Genomic DNA, 16,785 nt, shown 5'->3' with positions numbered 1-16,785 from the left:
TTCTAGTTTCGGGTTAAATTTAATTTGCATTGCTAATTTGCATTGCTATAGTGCAGTATAATACACAACACTTCTTTGGTAAAATTTATCTGCAATCTTGTAAAAACACCAATGTTGTAGATGACTAAATAAATACTACAGTAGACATATATTAACAGTTCCAAATACTGAAACCTTTTTTCCATCTTCTAGGTACTAAATAGTATTATGCCTTTTATTTATTTGTAAATATTGTGAAGTTATGAAATACACAGCAGCAGAATATCTGAAAAGTTGTTCAACTACCTACATAGAATCTCTTTTCAGCACTCACCCTCTAGGAATTGTTGCATACTGGAATGTAAACATGGATTTAATTTTCCCCAGGTAATCTTGCAAGCCGTTTGCTAGCTTAATTTTTGCAGTGCCCTTTTACAACTCCTGCGGAATAAAAGGACCATTTTGGATGACATTTGGGGAGTGGTTATTTATCTTTTACAAAAACTTGAGACAGTCTTGCTCTTGAAGGGATCCTTGCCTCCTCCCACCTTTATTCTGCAGTAGCATTAACACAGTCTAAGCCTTTGGCTCTTTCTTGCAACCATCACTGCTTTTTTCTATATTATTCATGGGATGGTAGAATAATGTCACCCTCATTTACATTCTGGAAAGCAATCTTGGAATGACAGTAAAAAGAAAGAAAAGCTTGAAATTTGGTTGAGATTTCCCTAAGAACAAGGTTGTTTAATTTAAGCTGCTGTACACCTAATAACGGCTGCTTAAATGGGAGAGGGTCATCGTGGATCTCCAGGGTTGTTCTTACTTCGGATTTCAAGACACAGAAGTTAGCTCAAAGGGCAGTACATAAAGGACTAACCAGGGCCCAAACTATTGCAGGAAAATATTAAGTATCAAAAGCAGGCAAATTTCACGGTACTGGAATGGAGCTTGTGAAGCATTTCCTTCTAAGCAGAGTTAATCAAAACCAGCCCCAGCCCCCTGCTCCCCAAGCCCGTCCCTCCTGGAAACTCGCTTTATTCTACCATACAAAAGATGCTCATACCTGATGCATGAAAATCCAAACTCAAATCATCACATGCAGATTATCTTTCATTCAGAGTAGCTTGAGGTGATTTCCTGTGGTAAATATCTGACCAAGAAGGGAAATAGCTGAATTTCACCTTACCTTGTGGATACCACAGCAGATTCTGTAAACAATTTCTTAAGGCAGTTATTAAAACCAGAGAGCTGACTTCAAAAGAAGGTAAATTGTCTCTCACTGTTTTCTAATTTGGGTCTTTCAAATTATCCCTGAATTACCTAAAATACTACACTTTATAGGATTTGTCTCTAATTTATGCAGGTCCTCAGTGTAATCTAGTTAGATTGATACTGCCTTTAGAAAGCAGTGAACACGTTTACTTTATTATTTAAAAAAAATTTAAAATGTGTATTTATTTATTTTTACAAAATATGCAGGAGAAGCATAGACTGTTGATACAAAAATCAAGCCATGAAGATTTTAACAGCCACCACTCTAATTTTTTGATAATTCTGGACCATGGAAAGAGTAAACTATAAAGACAGCCTACAATGCAGAAGCTTAAAATAATTTACTATTTCCATAAATATTTCTAATTCCTGAACATCTTTAAGACATGAGACATATAAGACGAGACCAGAACTAGCAAATGGCCTTCCTTATTTTTACAGAGACACTGAGGTAAGTGGAGCACCACTGCATGGCAGCAGTCTGACTCAGTTTGAGGAACAGGAACAGTCCAACTGCAAAGAAAAGGCAGAAAAGTACATGGTTGAAGTAATTCCAGTTTTAAAATCCTTTAAAAAAATATGTTTCAGGATTTTAATCTTTCATACAACAGAAACATTAAGATTGTAGCAAAATCTCACAAATTTATTATCGTATAAAAACGGATTCAATCACAAATAATTAGGCTGAAATCTTGTCAAATACAAAAAGAGAAGCTTAAGAATAGAACACGATATACAAGACTAGAAGTAGTTAAATATTCCTGGACCCGAAGCAACACTGGGAGAATTGTTATTTACAAAATCTTGCCTAATTGTCTTGAGACCATGTTGAGCTACAGTAATACTTTCTCTACCTTGTTAGGAGATGAACATGCAGACCTGACAGCTGTAAATAATGAAGGGAATGTATACAAATATATGTACATTGAGGCATAGTGCTTTGCACAGGACTGTTCCCTGTGGTCAAAGTGAAGAGCTGGTTTTAGTCATTCAGACTTTGGAGGACTTGTTGCATCTTCTCTGTGCCCCCTCCCACCTTGAGTTATTTATCACTTTAACTGCAAATTCAGAAACAAACTTACTTGAACAGAACAGTCTCCTCAGAGAAAAACAACTTTGCGTGGAAGTTGTGAGAATTGGTTGTTACAAAAGGACTTCTTGCTATGTGATCCACAAATCAGAGAGAAAGAGCAGGAAGAAGCCCCTACTGAACAGTCTGTGCATTTAATATTACGAATGCCCTTACTGGACAAGCACCAAACCAACCCACATTTCAGCTGTGGAGAGCAGTATAATGGCAATAGGTATATACATTATTTTAAATACTTATAAAAATTCAATATACAAATGGCTCTGAATATACAATAACGTGGTAATTAAAAAAAGAACCAAACAAACTTTGGTGAGAATATCACCATTAGGCACAAAGTATTCCTGGTGCTGGCAATTTTAAGGGAAGTCCAAAGACAGACCATTTATCATTTGTCTGGGTATTTCAAGATGAATCCCTTCAAGATAATGCAAGAACCTATTGAAAAAGGAGTAAAAAAGATTGTTAAGGGAACAAAGTTATTTCCAAATATAAGGCAACAGTTTCATTATTTTGAGAGACAAATGTCCTTGCCTAGAATTATTTGACAGAATATTTTATTAAAATCCTTAACTACCTTCTATAATGAAATGTAGCAAGATTTAGGAAAACCCAAACTTACCTTCTTTTAGTCTTCCCTTGCTCCTTAAGCTTCTCAGACCTACAGATACTGCGGAGAGTGGGGAGGTATTCGAGGGTACTGGCTTGCTTATTGCCCAGGTTTAAAGGACTTCTGGAGAACAGAGTTTTGATGACAGCCAGCCTCTTCTGTGCTTTTTTGTGAGAGCTAAAACAGAGAACGAAGCTTTATTGTTTCTTACCCAAGAACATGCAGTGATGATTTTATTTCTTTAAGATTAAAGCCACTGGTTTAAAACTCCATTAAGTTGTTGTCCAGAACTGCAACCCAATGGCTCAGATCTGCAGCTTCTAATAGTGTGCTGCTTACACAGCACCCCAAGGCTGCACTTGGACAGAAACACGAGGGCCAGCAGTTTGTTTGGGCTCTTGTCTTAATCAGGAGTCTGATCTGGGGAGGTCTTCAGTCTAGATACAGATGTGAGGTTCAGTACAACCACAACTGAAAGCATCTGTGGTCTTCAAAAATGAAAAGCTTATGCAATTGGTATTTGCCAGAATATCAGTGTCAGGTGCAGGGTGTAACACATGCTATAAACCTGGTGACAGGATGCATGGTCAGATCCATTCTGACGCTGCTCCTCTGGGCACTGACTTACAAAGAAAGGCTCTAAGCCATTTCCCTGTTCACACCCCTGAATGGGCTTGGAGTGCCCAATGTGCCAATTTTACCTATGATAACTTGTTTATGTTAAAAACCCACGCTCAATAGTATTCTTTGGTCTTTTGCAATGGATTAAAGGTTATTCTTTGTTAGCGTAAGTTACTACAAAAAATTTTCTTTGTATTATGTTATGTCTTCATCAAGCAATACCTACCATCACACTTAACATGGCTTCAGTATGAGCAAGCACTGGGTGGCAAATTTGCATGTTTGGTACATGCAGAATCCCATGTCTTGAAAAAGCCATTCCTTTAGGGTTCTGTTACTCTTTTGGGAGTGGTGGTGGTGGTGTTTGTCCATCTTTGAAGTAACTAGGCTAAGGCCACCATTCCTTAACAACATTAGAGTCAGGCTGTTCAAGAAAAGTCACTTTTTTGCAGATGGACAAGGAGTTAATTTAAGGTTGTAAAAGCACAGTGAACAATTTACTGCAGTGCTCTGAGGAACACTGACAACAGTCATAGTGGTATGAATTTGTATAAACCAAATCTGAAACAGTCCTACACCCTGTGAAATGCTCTTCTTGACAAATAACTGCATTATACTCCAGAAATATTAACCAAGTCTTACCTTGAATTAGCTGCCTGACTGAAGGATATGCAATTCCTTGTGTTTGAGACAGGCAGAGTAAGTCCCTTCAGCTGATCACTTTCAGGTGTTTTACTGGTACTCAAAAAGGATTCCAAGTTTTGTGAAATATTGACAGAACTTTTGGTGAAGCCAAGTGCTTCAATAGCTGCCTTTATTTCACTACAGCTCTGGGAACTCCACCAGTCAGTGTTTTCTGTACTGAACTCATCACAAAGACCATTTCTGATTTTGGCATTTGTCCAATGAAATTCTTCACTTCTAGAAAACTCCAGTGGTTCCCTGGTGTTAGAGTTTACACAGCAATCCAGGAAGGACATGTTTTCCACAAACTCAGTCAGTGAATTCAGACACTGAAAAACAACTGCAGACCTTTTTTCATTTGCTGAGGTTTTAGTTTTAACTTCTTTTTGTTCTTTAGGCACCAACAATTTTGATTCCTTTTTATTCATTTCAGCACACGATTTAGGACTGTCTGATGGCAAGGTTATGAATTCAGCTGAATAGTTCAGCTCAGAATCGAATAAGTCACTATCATCCAATATCTCAAGCCTTTTCTGAGCCTTTGTCTTTTTAGACCTTTTTCCAGGGCTACTCTTCCCAGAGCAAGAACTCTTAGTAGATCTGTCTTTTGAAGACACTACAGTAGTCCTTTCAAGTATAGACTTTGAGGCTTCAGACTGGTTTGACAGATCTTGCTCTGGTAAGGGAAGAATAAGTTCAAGATTACTATATACAAAATCCACATGCTTCATCTGGAATTCTGTGAGAAGCTGCATCAATTTATTGCATTCCTCCGTGGTTGTGATTTTGTGCTGTAAAAGAATAATCATGAAAGCTTTATCAATACATTTAAATACATTTTTTAAAAAAATACAAATGTTATTACAGAAAATCTTGCACTCCTGGCTTTGTGCTCATGAGGTGAGGGACTGTTTTGCTTGCAGGAGACCACCCCAGTTCAGACTGTACATAAGAACCATGACATTCTCTAATTTCTACAACAAACCTTTTCAGAGATTTGCTTCTAAGATGATGCTATTCCTGGTGATGGTTACACTCAACTGTCTGGCAATCATTCAAAGTATTACCAAGTCAACTATGAAAATACCTTAAGAAATGTCAACAAATCTTCTGAAGGCAACAGGATGTTCTTGAGGCCAAGCAATGTCTCCACACAGCCTGTATCACATTTAGGAAACTCCTGAAGATGTGCATCATCAGCTTGAGAAAAATCCACCTTGGAATCGTTAGACTTTGCAGGATGAATGGCATTATCTACCCTCCTTGTCTCTTCTCCTCCTGCACAGAGATAACAGGCTTTACTTGAAAGGGAACAACTGCAGCATGAAATTGATTTTCCACCTCTTTGCCTCAATTCCTGTCACAAAGGATGCTGTAATTGTCACCTCTTGCTGTGGTGCTGGAGGAGCAGAGCAGCTGAAATGAGACATCCCCATGCCCACATCACTGCTGTCAGTGCTACCAACCCGCTCTCCTGCTTCCCAAGTACCCTCTGAAGGAGGCTGTGCCTCACTTGTCTCCCCCTGGCATTCCCCCACACACCCCTAAACTCTTCCTGAATGCTTTGGGATCAAGTTCCTACCCCTGCCTGCTTGCCACCTGTCCCATTTTTACCCCTTTTTCAGCTCTGCTTCTTCTAGGTGAATTGCCTACAACCCAGCTACATGAATCAAGAACTGCAAACTTGGAGTAAAATTACTACTGGTTCCCTTCTTTGCCCAGTTTCGCTACTCAGAACATGAAAGGGAGATGGTAAGTACATAATGACAGGCAGTAAACCCCTCAAAATGTTGTTCCTTATGCATTAATACAAGGCATCGAAGTAGATAAAAATAGCAGAAGCCCCCCTCCCCCAAATATTCAGGAGTCTTACAAGAAGTTACCACTTATTCATACATGTCTGAGAGTGCTTCAATTTAGTCACATTCATATTTAGAGGGATACTTCTTAAAGATTAAATGAAACCAACATACCATGAGGTGCCAAACGCTTCTCTTTCAAGCATCCACCTCCACTTCTAACCCAGAACTGTAAGAACAGGACACTTTGTCTGATATCACAGTTATTTGTGGTCAGCAGAGCAGCCAAGTCTTGCACATCTGTCCGCAGGTTCTCAGCCAGGCACAGAGCTTGGAGGTAGCTCACAGAGTTGATCTAAACAAGAGTTACACACAGACCACTGAAACAGCTCCTGCCAATCACTCTGCAGGAAGTCACACAAGAGCAAATTATTCTATTTATGCTTGCAATACATTTTGCCTTTTAATACAGAAGATTCGTTTATTAGATTGCAGTTAGATTCAAACCTGTGAGGAAAGGCAAACTACTCAAACTATGTAGCCTACGTCAGAGAAATTCAGCTGAATAAAAACAAACACACAAACAAACATACATACACTTACACCTTGATTCTCATCACCAGTGACCAGCTCTTACTGAACTATGTTCATTTTAAAGGTTTTTCTTGCAATAGGTTACATCAGAAATATATAAACCTAACCCAACGTTTAGGTTTCAGACTGAAATCAGCTGACTTGCTTAGGATGTACCTGCATTTCCAGACACAGACTTACCAAGGAAGGGGTTTTAAAGTTGATCTCCTCAAAACAGCCATCAAACATTAAGCTGAATGTTGGATCTATAAAGAGAGATCAGTGACCTGTCATGACATTGTTCAAACCCAGTTGTTTTCTTTATCCATTAGAGCAGCCAGTACTTTTATTCAAACACACATATACTTGCTCTACAGTCTCCCCTCATTTAATTTTGCATTTAGGAGCAGTATTCAACTATCATCATTTACAGCCTCTAATTAAAAGTGGCACTTCTATCTGTAAAGCCTGATTACTGTCACAAACACTACTCACCGTTGGTGGTAAGAATTACAGGTCTCTTTGCAGTTGCCATGAATGTCTTTATTGCACTTAGAAATCCTGCATCTTCATCAAATATTATATCCACCTACAGAAAACAAACATAGCATCAATAGCTGGAGCAGCAGTACAAGCTGTGAACACAGTCACAGTACATTTCCTGTGAATGTTACCTCTTCAAAAAGAATGAGAGATGTCGCACTCTTCCTGTTGTGTTCCCCTCCTTCTTCTTTGTTTATTGACTTGATTTGAGCATCTTTCTTTACTTCTAGTGGATTCTGAGTATTTTCTGTAGATGGATGAATAATTGAGGAGGAAGGAAGAGTGAAACCACTTAATACTTTCCAGGTACTGGCTTCCAAAATCCCCCATGTATCAAATGCTTAAGAGAATCTGTTCTTTTCTCCACACAGCTCCACATACAGGGTATAGCATTTCCATCTCCAAAGGAAATTCATTATTAAGAAGGAATACCTACCTCCATTTTTTCCTTCAGATGTTGCTTCTCCATCAATACCTTTACGTTTGGTGGAAATTTTGAAGTAGTTTGCAAGTGTTTTAGAGGGCAAGCTTCGTTTTAATCCTGCTCCTTTTGGTGACAGTGGAGGTTTTCTTGGAGAAATAACTTTCTTTGGAGAACACATCTTTTCTGCAAGGTATGTTTTATATTAAACTTCATTTGGAGAGGTAATGTCAAACTGATATTTCTCAGACAAATTTAAAGTAAAACCCATTTTTTATCTATAGTAAACGACAGGTTTACTGTGCTGATTTTTGCCTGTTTTCCTTTTCTCTTGTTATAGGTAAAGCTTTCTGTTCAACTTTCTATTCAAATGCCACAGCACTTGCTCCACCACTGCAGAAATAACGTAATCAAGAGTCAGTATTTTAATAAAGTCATTATTTAATTTGGTCTGTAGTTGTGTTAACCAACAGACCAGTTCTTCCTATTGTGGCCAGGTAAGCTAAAACTGCTAACTTTTTAAAAACAACGGATATCTAAAATTTGTTTGGGGAATTCAGTCTTTAACCACCTCCTCCACCCCACAAAACCTACCCCATAATTCAGACCAAAGAAAGAACCCCAGATAAGAACCACGACACTTACTTGGTGATTTGGAAGTGCTACAACTGTTAAAAAAGCAAGGCTTGTGTGCATTCACACCTTTTTTGTCCACTTGATGAGACTGAGTAGCTTCTCTCAGCTGGGACAGAATCTGTCTCCCACTACGCTGGCAAGAGGCATTGACTTCAAATATCTGCAATGGTATTTAATTTACAAAAAAAAAAAAGAAAATTAAATTGTAGACATCTTGTATTACAAATGCTTTTGCATCATTAGTTATAAACAAGAAAAATGCGCAGAGGATGAAAGAACTCCACAAACCTTAAACCCAAGCTCCTGAGCACAAGCATACACTGCAGCAGTTTTCCCCACTCCTGGTGGGCCAGTTATCAGAACTGTATTGCAAAGGGTTGCCTCTTCCTCAATATCAGATTTACTATCTTTAAAATCAAGGTTGCTTAAAGAATCTGTAGAATTATTAAAAAGAAAAGAAAGGATTACTGTTATTTTTTGCCAACTTTTAACAAAAGAGAAGCTATATTAATTCTGTCAGTACCTTCTTGTTCTTGGTCCTCCTTTTCCCTTTTCTGATTTCGTTTTTCTTCCAAATCAGCTCTCTTTTTCCATTCTTTTAACCAACTATAAAAGGAAGGAACAAAACAAGGATAAAAAATGCTGGTGAATTAAGTGAACCAAATTAAGATGGAACAGAACATAAAACTAGGGGACATCAGCCACTGGTTATCCCATAGAAACCTATCAAGTCCTTTCAGATAAAGGCAAAAAAATGTTCAGGATTTGATTCTTTTGTAGAAAAGGTTTCCTTTATCATTCTCTTTTCTGTTAGCTCATTGGTACAAAACCAAGTCATTTGGTGAACTACTTATTCATTCATAATTCAGTGTTGTTTTGTCAGATGGATCTTTAAATTCTATGTAAGTGCCACACCAGTAACTTAAGCCCACACAGAAAATTTAACTGAAAGCACGATGTGTTAGGTGGACTTCAGTGCTAAATTCCTGTCAAAAGCAGACAGCACAGAAAGGTCAGGATCAGGATGCTTGTAGGGAAGTACAGACAAGTACTGCTCTCTCAGCACTTGAGAATTATCAAGTAACATGAGGTTTTGAGTTATTTTAGGAATAGATCCATGTTCCAACTTCTGACCTGTGTAGCCTTTCAATTCCTTTCTTGTTCCCTACAAGTTCACTGGAATCCTGAGGCTGATATTTTTCTGTCCAGAGCATGTCTTCCATTTCCACACCTACAGAAAAAATATTGTCCATTTTTAAACAGTTCTTCATGCAATAGAATTGATCAAATCTAGCGGAGTATTAGGACTAGATATGATTTTTGCATCACAGTGGAAAGCTGACATACATCACACACACACTTGCTCAATGCAAAGATTAAAATGAGAAGGAAATGCAGTTACCTGAAAGTGCACTTGGATCTGATAAACACCCAGTGTGCTCTGTCACACCAGCTGGTTTCTGGGTCTTGTTTTTTTCCAAGTGTGTGGCTTGTCCTCTCTCTGTCTGTTTTCCTCCAGATATGGGAGGAATAAGGTTCCTGGAAACTCTTGATTTCACTTCAGTCTCTGTACCTTGAAGCTGTTTTCTTCTTTTTGATTTGCGATCCTCTGTTTCTTTCCTTCTCCTCTTTGTTTCCTTCCAATTGTCAGGATGTTTCTCAATTACATCAAGATTTGCAGCGCCATCTCTGCTTTCTAAGAAAAAAAATTGCATCCATTTAAAATTTCAGGCTATGTCCATTACTACTGTACTTTTGCTTAAGCCACATCTGAAGAATTTGGGCAAAAAAATCTAAAATGTGAGGATCAACTTATTTCCAACAACAGTATCCCTTCAGTAACATGTTTTTAAAAATTCCCAGTTGTTTTTTAATGCCTGAGAGAGTGAGGGTGGTTTTCTCCCTGCATAGATTCCTAACCTTGTGTGCTGTTTTCCAAAGCCAACCGTTCTGTTTGCTTTTTCAGGAACCTGGAGTAGTATTTTCTCACTGGAAACTGAGAATTAGAAGCCACGATCTCATCTAGCAAATCCTTCTTGAATGCATCAGGGAAAGCTGGTCGGTGGCCTGAAAGCTGGAATACACACACACACAGAATGACTCAAAAACTTTACACAGAATGCTTTGCATCATTTAAACTGGTAGGATCTTGTTAAATTCAGAGATTAACAGAAACTGTTAAGAATTGATGAGAACTGTCTAACGGTAAGATGCAAAATGGGTAACTCACACACGGGGAAATTAAAAAAACCCCAACAAATTACAGGACTGAAACAAATTCAAATGACAGGATTTATTAAAAACATGACTGTGAGGGTTTTATCACACAACTCCAAACAAGTATCAAAACAATCTGAATTTTAAAGTACTAACCACGGATGCAGAACAATTTCCAGTTTGTTTTGAATTCACAGTGGAAAATTCACCAAGTGAGAGAGTGATTTTTGTGATGTTGGTGACTTCAGTACTCAGTTCCCTCAGCTTAGTTAATAGAGGACATGATGGTGATTGTAATTTCCACATTGGAGAACCTACAAAAGAACCCCCAGCAAAACCAAAACAAGAGTTAACTTCTGTTCTAGGGAAAAGAAATGGGCTGGCCATCTCTCTTCAGTGAAGTCTTTTGCCTTTGTCAGAAGGAAATGGTTTCCGCCCCACTCAATCCAACACAATCTTTACTCTCCAAATTGGAACTCAAGAGATCAACTTTTTTGACTAAATATTAAGAATTTTGCATCCTTACCCATACATGTATACACTACTTTAGCATCAATATAATTTGTAAATTTTGTATCCAAAAACATCTCACTGGAAGCTTCTAAGTTTTGTTCTCTTACTGGGACACAAATCAAGAGGAAACTCTCACCTATTCCAGTCCTAAGCTGTTCAAATTCTTTTTCTGCACAAATTTCTCAGAAATCATTATGTACATTTAAACAAAACCCAAATGCTTAACAAAAGCTTACAGCCATCCTTCTGCTGTACATGGACAACAGTCTTAAAACAGGAACTTGCAAGAGAGTATGCTTCCATTGCTGCTGCCTTCTTTGCAATCTGCCTTTTCAGTGACTCCGGCAATCCGCTCATCAGGAATTCACGTTTTGCTCTGAATGGATCATCATCTTGAGAATTCTCGGATGCCTCTTGGCTTTAATGAAAATGGTAAACAAAAAGAAAGAAAGAAAGACAGAATTAGTATAACTTCCAGCTATGCAAAGCTGAATTTAATTGCATTCTTTTCCAAATGAGTTAAAAATAGTCTGTCAGAACTGCTAAAATTAATTTTAATGCAGTTAGGTTTGAAATTAATTCTGTGTTAAAAATTTTAATCTAAAAAAATTCTCTTTGGTTTTGTATTTTTGTACACAATTTGGAATTTCTTTTGAATCAGTCATCAACTACATTTCCACACATCTAATATGGTTTTAAAATGGTTGAGGAGGTCTCCAAGATATCCCTAAAATTTTGCAGGCAGATTAAAATATTAATCAGTATAAGGTCGTGAGTATTTACAGCACATTTCACTAAGAGTATAAAAATCTGTCAAATGAGAGAATGTTCAAGTAACCTTGAAACGTATTTTGATTTTTAAGCAACTGCACTCTTGACAACTGACCTGCTTTCATCAAAGATCACAACTGGTTCATCTGCAGAGTTCTGAACACTTTTACCTAGGCAGGAAGGTGGACATCCCAGTTTCCCTTTAAAAAGGTAAAAAAGCCATTATTAGATTAGCACTGATACAAGATTCTAGCCTTGCTTCTCTGTTCACTACCCGTATGTTCCATTTAACATCATCAGGGAATTTTCTTTTTGTAAGGGAAAGTTGAAAAAAGTTAATTACAGCTTTATTTCTAATTATTTCCTCAGTATAGAAGCTATTTTCTAACATTAGGAAAAAAAGGAGATGCAACAAAACATGATTGACATATGATTGACAATTTTCAAACAACATTTTTCCCCGAATGAAGAAAAAGCAAAACAACACATGTAAATAACCTCTGTACTATTAATTCATATAAAAAGGAAAGGTCTATCTTGGAGTATTAGACAAGAGAAATCAGAAGACTAATATACTGCAAAGGCAGCTTTATGAAATAAAGTTACAATAGTCAATTTAGTAAAATGTTTCTGTAATAAAAAATAAACACATTCAGCAAAACCCAATTACCATTGGAGTTCTTGGCAACCTTCAAGTTTTTAGACTTCTTCCCCAAAACATCATTTAAGCTCCGAAGTTTCTTTTCCTTCACACTCTGCTCTGCAGCGGTGACATTATCCATGCTTGAACCTAGAATTATTACTGATTCCTAGAGGAAAAACAAATCAAGTAAGAAAGGAAACCCAACTTTTCCTCCTTCATTAACAATACATTGCAGCTATCTACCTTAGCTTACAAACATTTCTTATAAGAATCAAATAAGAATCATTTGTGTCGCTTAGATCAATCCCAAATATATAAAAACATTCCCCCTCCCAAAGTACAGCCTTACATCACTTTCTTCTAATTTCTTCTTCTCAGCACGAGCTCGTTGTCGAGACGAGCGCCTCACAGGAGCTGCTGAGTCTTCATTCACTTTTGATCTGTTCTGCTGTATGGCCTTTGCCTTTTCAATCAGCTGCTTTGCTTTGGATATGTTTTTACAAGTGGAGTTTATCTGTTAACAAAGAAAAACAACAACAACAAAAAAGAAACAGCAATTAATAGCACTCTCTTCACCAAATACTTTGCATATAAATGCAATTTTTCACTTTCACAGAGGTATGTAATTTGTACAAAATTTAATTGGTATCAAAAAGAAAATGAAATATTTGAAAAGACAACCAAACCAAGATGATATCAACAGTTTTCAAAAGGGAGTGAGAGCCCTCTGAGGAGACCCCAAATTTTTTCATGGAACAGATAAAATATGAGCAGTGACATTGTTAAGCCTCAGCTGTTCTGCTGTGCCCAAACACTATCACAGATCACTGGATTATCTGGGTTGGAAAAAACCTCTGAGATCATCAAGGCCAACCTCTGGCCAATCACCACCTTGTCAAATAAACCGCGGCACTAAGTGCAACGTCCAGTCGTTTCTATGGCCCATCCTGAGGACCTGCAGCCCAGGGGAATGCTATGTTATGGGATTCTTCTGTTATGAACAGTGGATTTTTACTAATAGAACATGTTTTAAGATCCAAGGTACAAGAAACTGCCTGAAATTTCATCATAAATCAGAGTATATTCCCTTTGCATACGGCAGCTGGGAACTGTCACATTGCGTTACACTAGATTATTGCACAATACTGAATACACCACAATTATACCCATAAAGGAAATGACAAAACACTGACACCAGCTGTTACATAAATTACCTTTGTGCTTTTGGAGTGAGACTCTTCATTTTTCCTTGCTTCACCTTTATTTGATTTTGTAGCTGCATTGATACGTGTAAACCTCATTCTAATTAGGGAAAAAAGTATTATGAAATTATTACTGGTTAATAAAGGGAAAGGTTTACTCTTGATCTCATTTTCAAAAGCCTTTGAAACAGCAGCTCCCCAACTGGTGGTTGAGGGTTTTTTTGTTGTTTGGTTGAGGTTTTTTTGGATGTCTTTAGTACAAAGACATTTATAGTCAGCTTTGGTTCCTCTCTATTTTTACCCACCATGATCAGCATCCATGCAACTTCGATATACAGTCCATTTCTAATTATGTCTTATTTGCAAAATACTTGCGTACAATTAATGGGCAAAAAGGTAGAATATACTGTGAAAGGTTTACCTTATTGGGCTGCTTCCATCAAAGGGCACAGTAATCACCTCAGCTCTGTACATGCTGCTTTGCTTGCAGGATTGTCTGCGTGCTTTTGGGGTGGAAGTCTCTAACGGGCAAGTACTTAATTCATCTGCAGAACAGGCACTTCTAGCCCTGGGCTTTTTAGGTGTAACATTTGTTGATGTTTTGGTTTTCTGCTGCCTTAAACTCCTCCTTAACTCACTCACTTCTGGACTTGATGAAATTATTACATCGACCGTGTTTTCCACAGCAACAACACTAGCACCTGAATCCCCTTCTCCAGTGTTATTGCTGGTGTTTGAGGCATCAGTTTTCTTAGCTTCTGAAGCCTTCTTTCTTCTGTTGCCTTTCTTCTGAACCTTCCTAGATCTTCTGGGTTTAGTTCTATTGCTTTTAGGTTTAGAATGTGTGTATTTGTCCACATAATCTTCTGGTAACCCACTTTCTAATCCTTTATTGGAAGGAACGACATCTTCAGATCCTTCTTTTTCTTTTGAAGATTTTGCAGCAGCTTGCTTTTGCTTTCCAGGTGCCTTTTTAACTGCACTTTTTGTTACATCTGCTGTCGGTTGTCTAAAAGCTTTCAGAAACTGATGCTTTTCTTCCAGAGTACACTTTGGCCTCAGAGAATCCGACCCTGGAGTCTCCAGTACCGCCAGCTCCAACTCTTCTTCCTCAATAACAACATTGGATTTTCTTTTCTGAGTCACCTGTTCAGTTTGCTCACTGTCCAAGAGGGCTGGGCTGCTTTCCCTTTCCCCTACACGTCCCTTCTGCTTCAAAAAAATGGATGCTATTTTCCTAGAGCCTTTCTGCCCCTTATGTGAGGGAGGTAATTTGGGGGGAATGGAATGAACTTGTGCAAGGACAGTCACTGTTCTGAGTGGCAGCTGCTGGGATTCCTCACACTTTTCTGGGTCAGGAACACTATCACTTTTGTCCATTTCATTTACTGTACCAGAAGTGTCCATTGCTGGCTTCGTGTCTTCTTCAACATTATTTTCTCCCTGACTTCTCAAGAAATCCTCAAATGACACTGTTATTATGCAATTATTTACCTGGGATGTCCCATCATCCATATGAACCTCAAAACTGGAATCACCAATAACAGCATCACACTCTGCTACTGTATTTGTCTTCTCCTCAGTTTCCTTCTGAAACACTTCATTCACCTGGTTTTCCGATGAAGAGCTTTCAGACAAATCAATATTTACTTTGTGCTTTCTTTTCCTTGATTTTCTTATCCTAGTTTTTGATCCATTTGCTTCCCAACTGAAGTTTTTGGCATTTTTTCTGGAGGGGACAACGTTTAGGAAGTTCCCTCTTTGATCATTATCTTCTGCTAATTCTCTTACACATTTTTTGTCCACTAGAGTACAAGAAGCGAGCAAGTCATTGCTGTCTTGTTGCGGTCCTGTAGTTAGTCTGCTGTCATCACTACTAATTTCTATTTCAATGTCATTCTCAGATTCTTTAATTTCTTTTGGCATATCATTTAAATTAACTCTCTTCGCTCTTCTCTTCCGCTTTAAAGATGATTTACACTCTTTGTCATCAGCATCCAACAGTGTTTTATTTTCTCCAGCTCCTACTGGGAATGCAGCATCCTCAGTTGCAGATGTCTTTCTAAAATAATCCAAGATATTGTTGGATTTTGGTGATGACAATGCTTTGTCCACTGGTTTTGCTACTGGTGAAAAATACCTTGTGATTGTTTTTACAGAAGCATCTTCCTCTCGCCGCTTCTTGCATGGCTGTAAAAGGTACAACATCAATCTTAGTTCTAAAAACTGAAGATGACTTATACAGAACTTTTTCAGAAGACAAAAATTCATGTTAATGTGCTCAGACTGGGCACGCATCAACTGTATCTACATGTTTTTAAAGGCCATCAGAGCTTGAAATAAAGATTCTGCTCAGATAAATAAAAAACCTGTTCTGAAACCTTGAGATGGTCAAAACTCAGAGACCACAAGGTCTGCAGGACAGCTCTGCAGAGATTTCACGATACTGGAAGTCTGAAAGTCTAGGTCAATTCAGACGATCGACCTTGAGACTTTGCCCAGAGCATGTCTGGAGCATTTAAGAGGGAATTCCAACATCACTTAAAAAGGCCTGATCCTACCGTGAACATCTGACATACCTTAGGAAGACAATGTACCTTTAAGATTACTTAAAGAAAAAGAACACAAGAGAATTCTCATCTCGTATAATGATTCAAATCATAAAAGAGCATTTACTTCTACTACTCCAAGAAAGACTTTGGCTCATAGAGACTTTTATAACTCCTGGTTTACCAGAAACTGAACTCCTCTGAAATGACACCCTCTGAAGCAGAAAACGTCTCTTCCCAAAGCCGCTCGAATGTGGCTAATGACAGCCGGGCCCGCGGGGCCGCCAGCAGCGCCTGGAGCAGGGCCGGGGGCGGGCGGCCCCTCACACGGCCGCGGAGCACGGGACGGGCCGTGTCAGGGCACAGCGCCAAGGGGCCCAACGCCAAAGGGGCGCCCCCCGCCGGCCGAACCCCTCTGTCCGCCCCCACGGCGCGACTCCCGGCCCGCATCCCCACCTGAACGTCGCCGTCGTTCCCGGGGAGGGGGGGAGAGGCGGCCGCCGCGGCCACGGCGACCCTGCCCACCATGCCCCGGCTGCTGCGGGCGCGGAGCCCTCCCGGCCGGCTCGGGGCGGGGGAGCGCGGAGCGCTGGGCCCCGGGCGGCGCCTCAGGGGCGGGGGGCGCGCGCCGCCGCCATGGCCCCGATGGCGCGGCCTGACGG

General features: G+C 39.1%; 1 protein-coding gene across 2 annotated transcripts; it reads right to left on the bottom strand.

Moving 5' to 3' along the window:
- Positions 1 to 1,441: 1,441 nt before the first annotated feature.
- Positions 1,442 to 16,651, bottom strand: ATAD5 (ATPase family AAA domain containing 5). Of its 2 annotated transcripts, XR_010723446.1 has the most exons (24): positions 16,580 to 16,651; positions 13,996 to 15,764; positions 13,587 to 13,674; positions 12,722 to 12,886; positions 12,400 to 12,538; positions 11,845 to 11,929; positions 11,195 to 11,376; positions 10,602 to 10,759; positions 10,149 to 10,302; positions 9,631 to 9,924; positions 9,363 to 9,459; positions 8,752 to 8,834; positions 8,517 to 8,662; positions 8,238 to 8,388; positions 7,608 to 7,778; positions 7,303 to 7,418; positions 7,124 to 7,217; positions 6,830 to 6,894; positions 6,230 to 6,410; positions 5,344 to 5,534; positions 4,215 to 5,047; positions 2,964 to 3,128; positions 2,334 to 2,779; positions 1,442 to 1,764 (listed from the first exon to the last, which is right to left on the bottom strand). XR_010723446.1 is itself a non-coding variant. In XM_066200506.1 (23 exons), exons 1-23 carry the CDS (start codon positions 16,649 to 16,651, stop codon positions 2,701 to 2,703), a joined length of 5,478 nt encoding a protein of 1,825 aa, XP_066056603.1. In that variant the 3' UTR covers positions 1,874 to 2,700. The 2 variants fall into 2 exon arrangements, 1 of the variants encoding a protein (XP_066056603.1); XM_066200506.1 differs by lacking the exon at positions 1,442 to 1,764 and having other exon boundaries at positions 1,874 to 2,779.
- Positions 16,652 to 16,785: the final 134 nt, after the last annotated feature.

Source organism: Chamaea fasciata, unplaced genomic scaffold (genome assembly GCF_029207755.1).
Source record: "Chamaea fasciata isolate MVZ Bird 193981 ecotype frontalis unplaced genomic scaffold, bChaFas1.0.hap1 SCAF_19, whole genome shotgun sequence".
NCBI classification, from domain to species: domain Eukaryota; kingdom Metazoa; phylum Chordata; class Aves; order Passeriformes; family Sylviidae; genus Chamaea; species Chamaea fasciata.
Note: the sequence above shows the minus strand (reverse complement) of the source record. Positions and strands in the feature narration are given on the sequence as shown.

Excerpts from the sequence above, each read along its gene's own strand:
- ATAD5 (XM_066200506.1), bottom strand. The coding sequence starts at position 16,651 with ATGGTGGGCAGGGTCGCCGTGGCCGCGGCGGCCGCCTCTCCCCCCCTC. Across the intron at positions 11,377-11,844 it reads GTGATCTTTGATGAAAGCAG|CCAAGAGGCATCCGAGAATT; the intron begins GTCAGTTGTCAA and ends TTTTCATTAAAG. Across the intron at positions 5,535-6,229 it reads GAAGCGTTTGGCACCTCATG|GAGGAGAAGAGACAAGGAGG; the intron begins GTATGTTGGTTT and ends ATCTCTGTGCAG.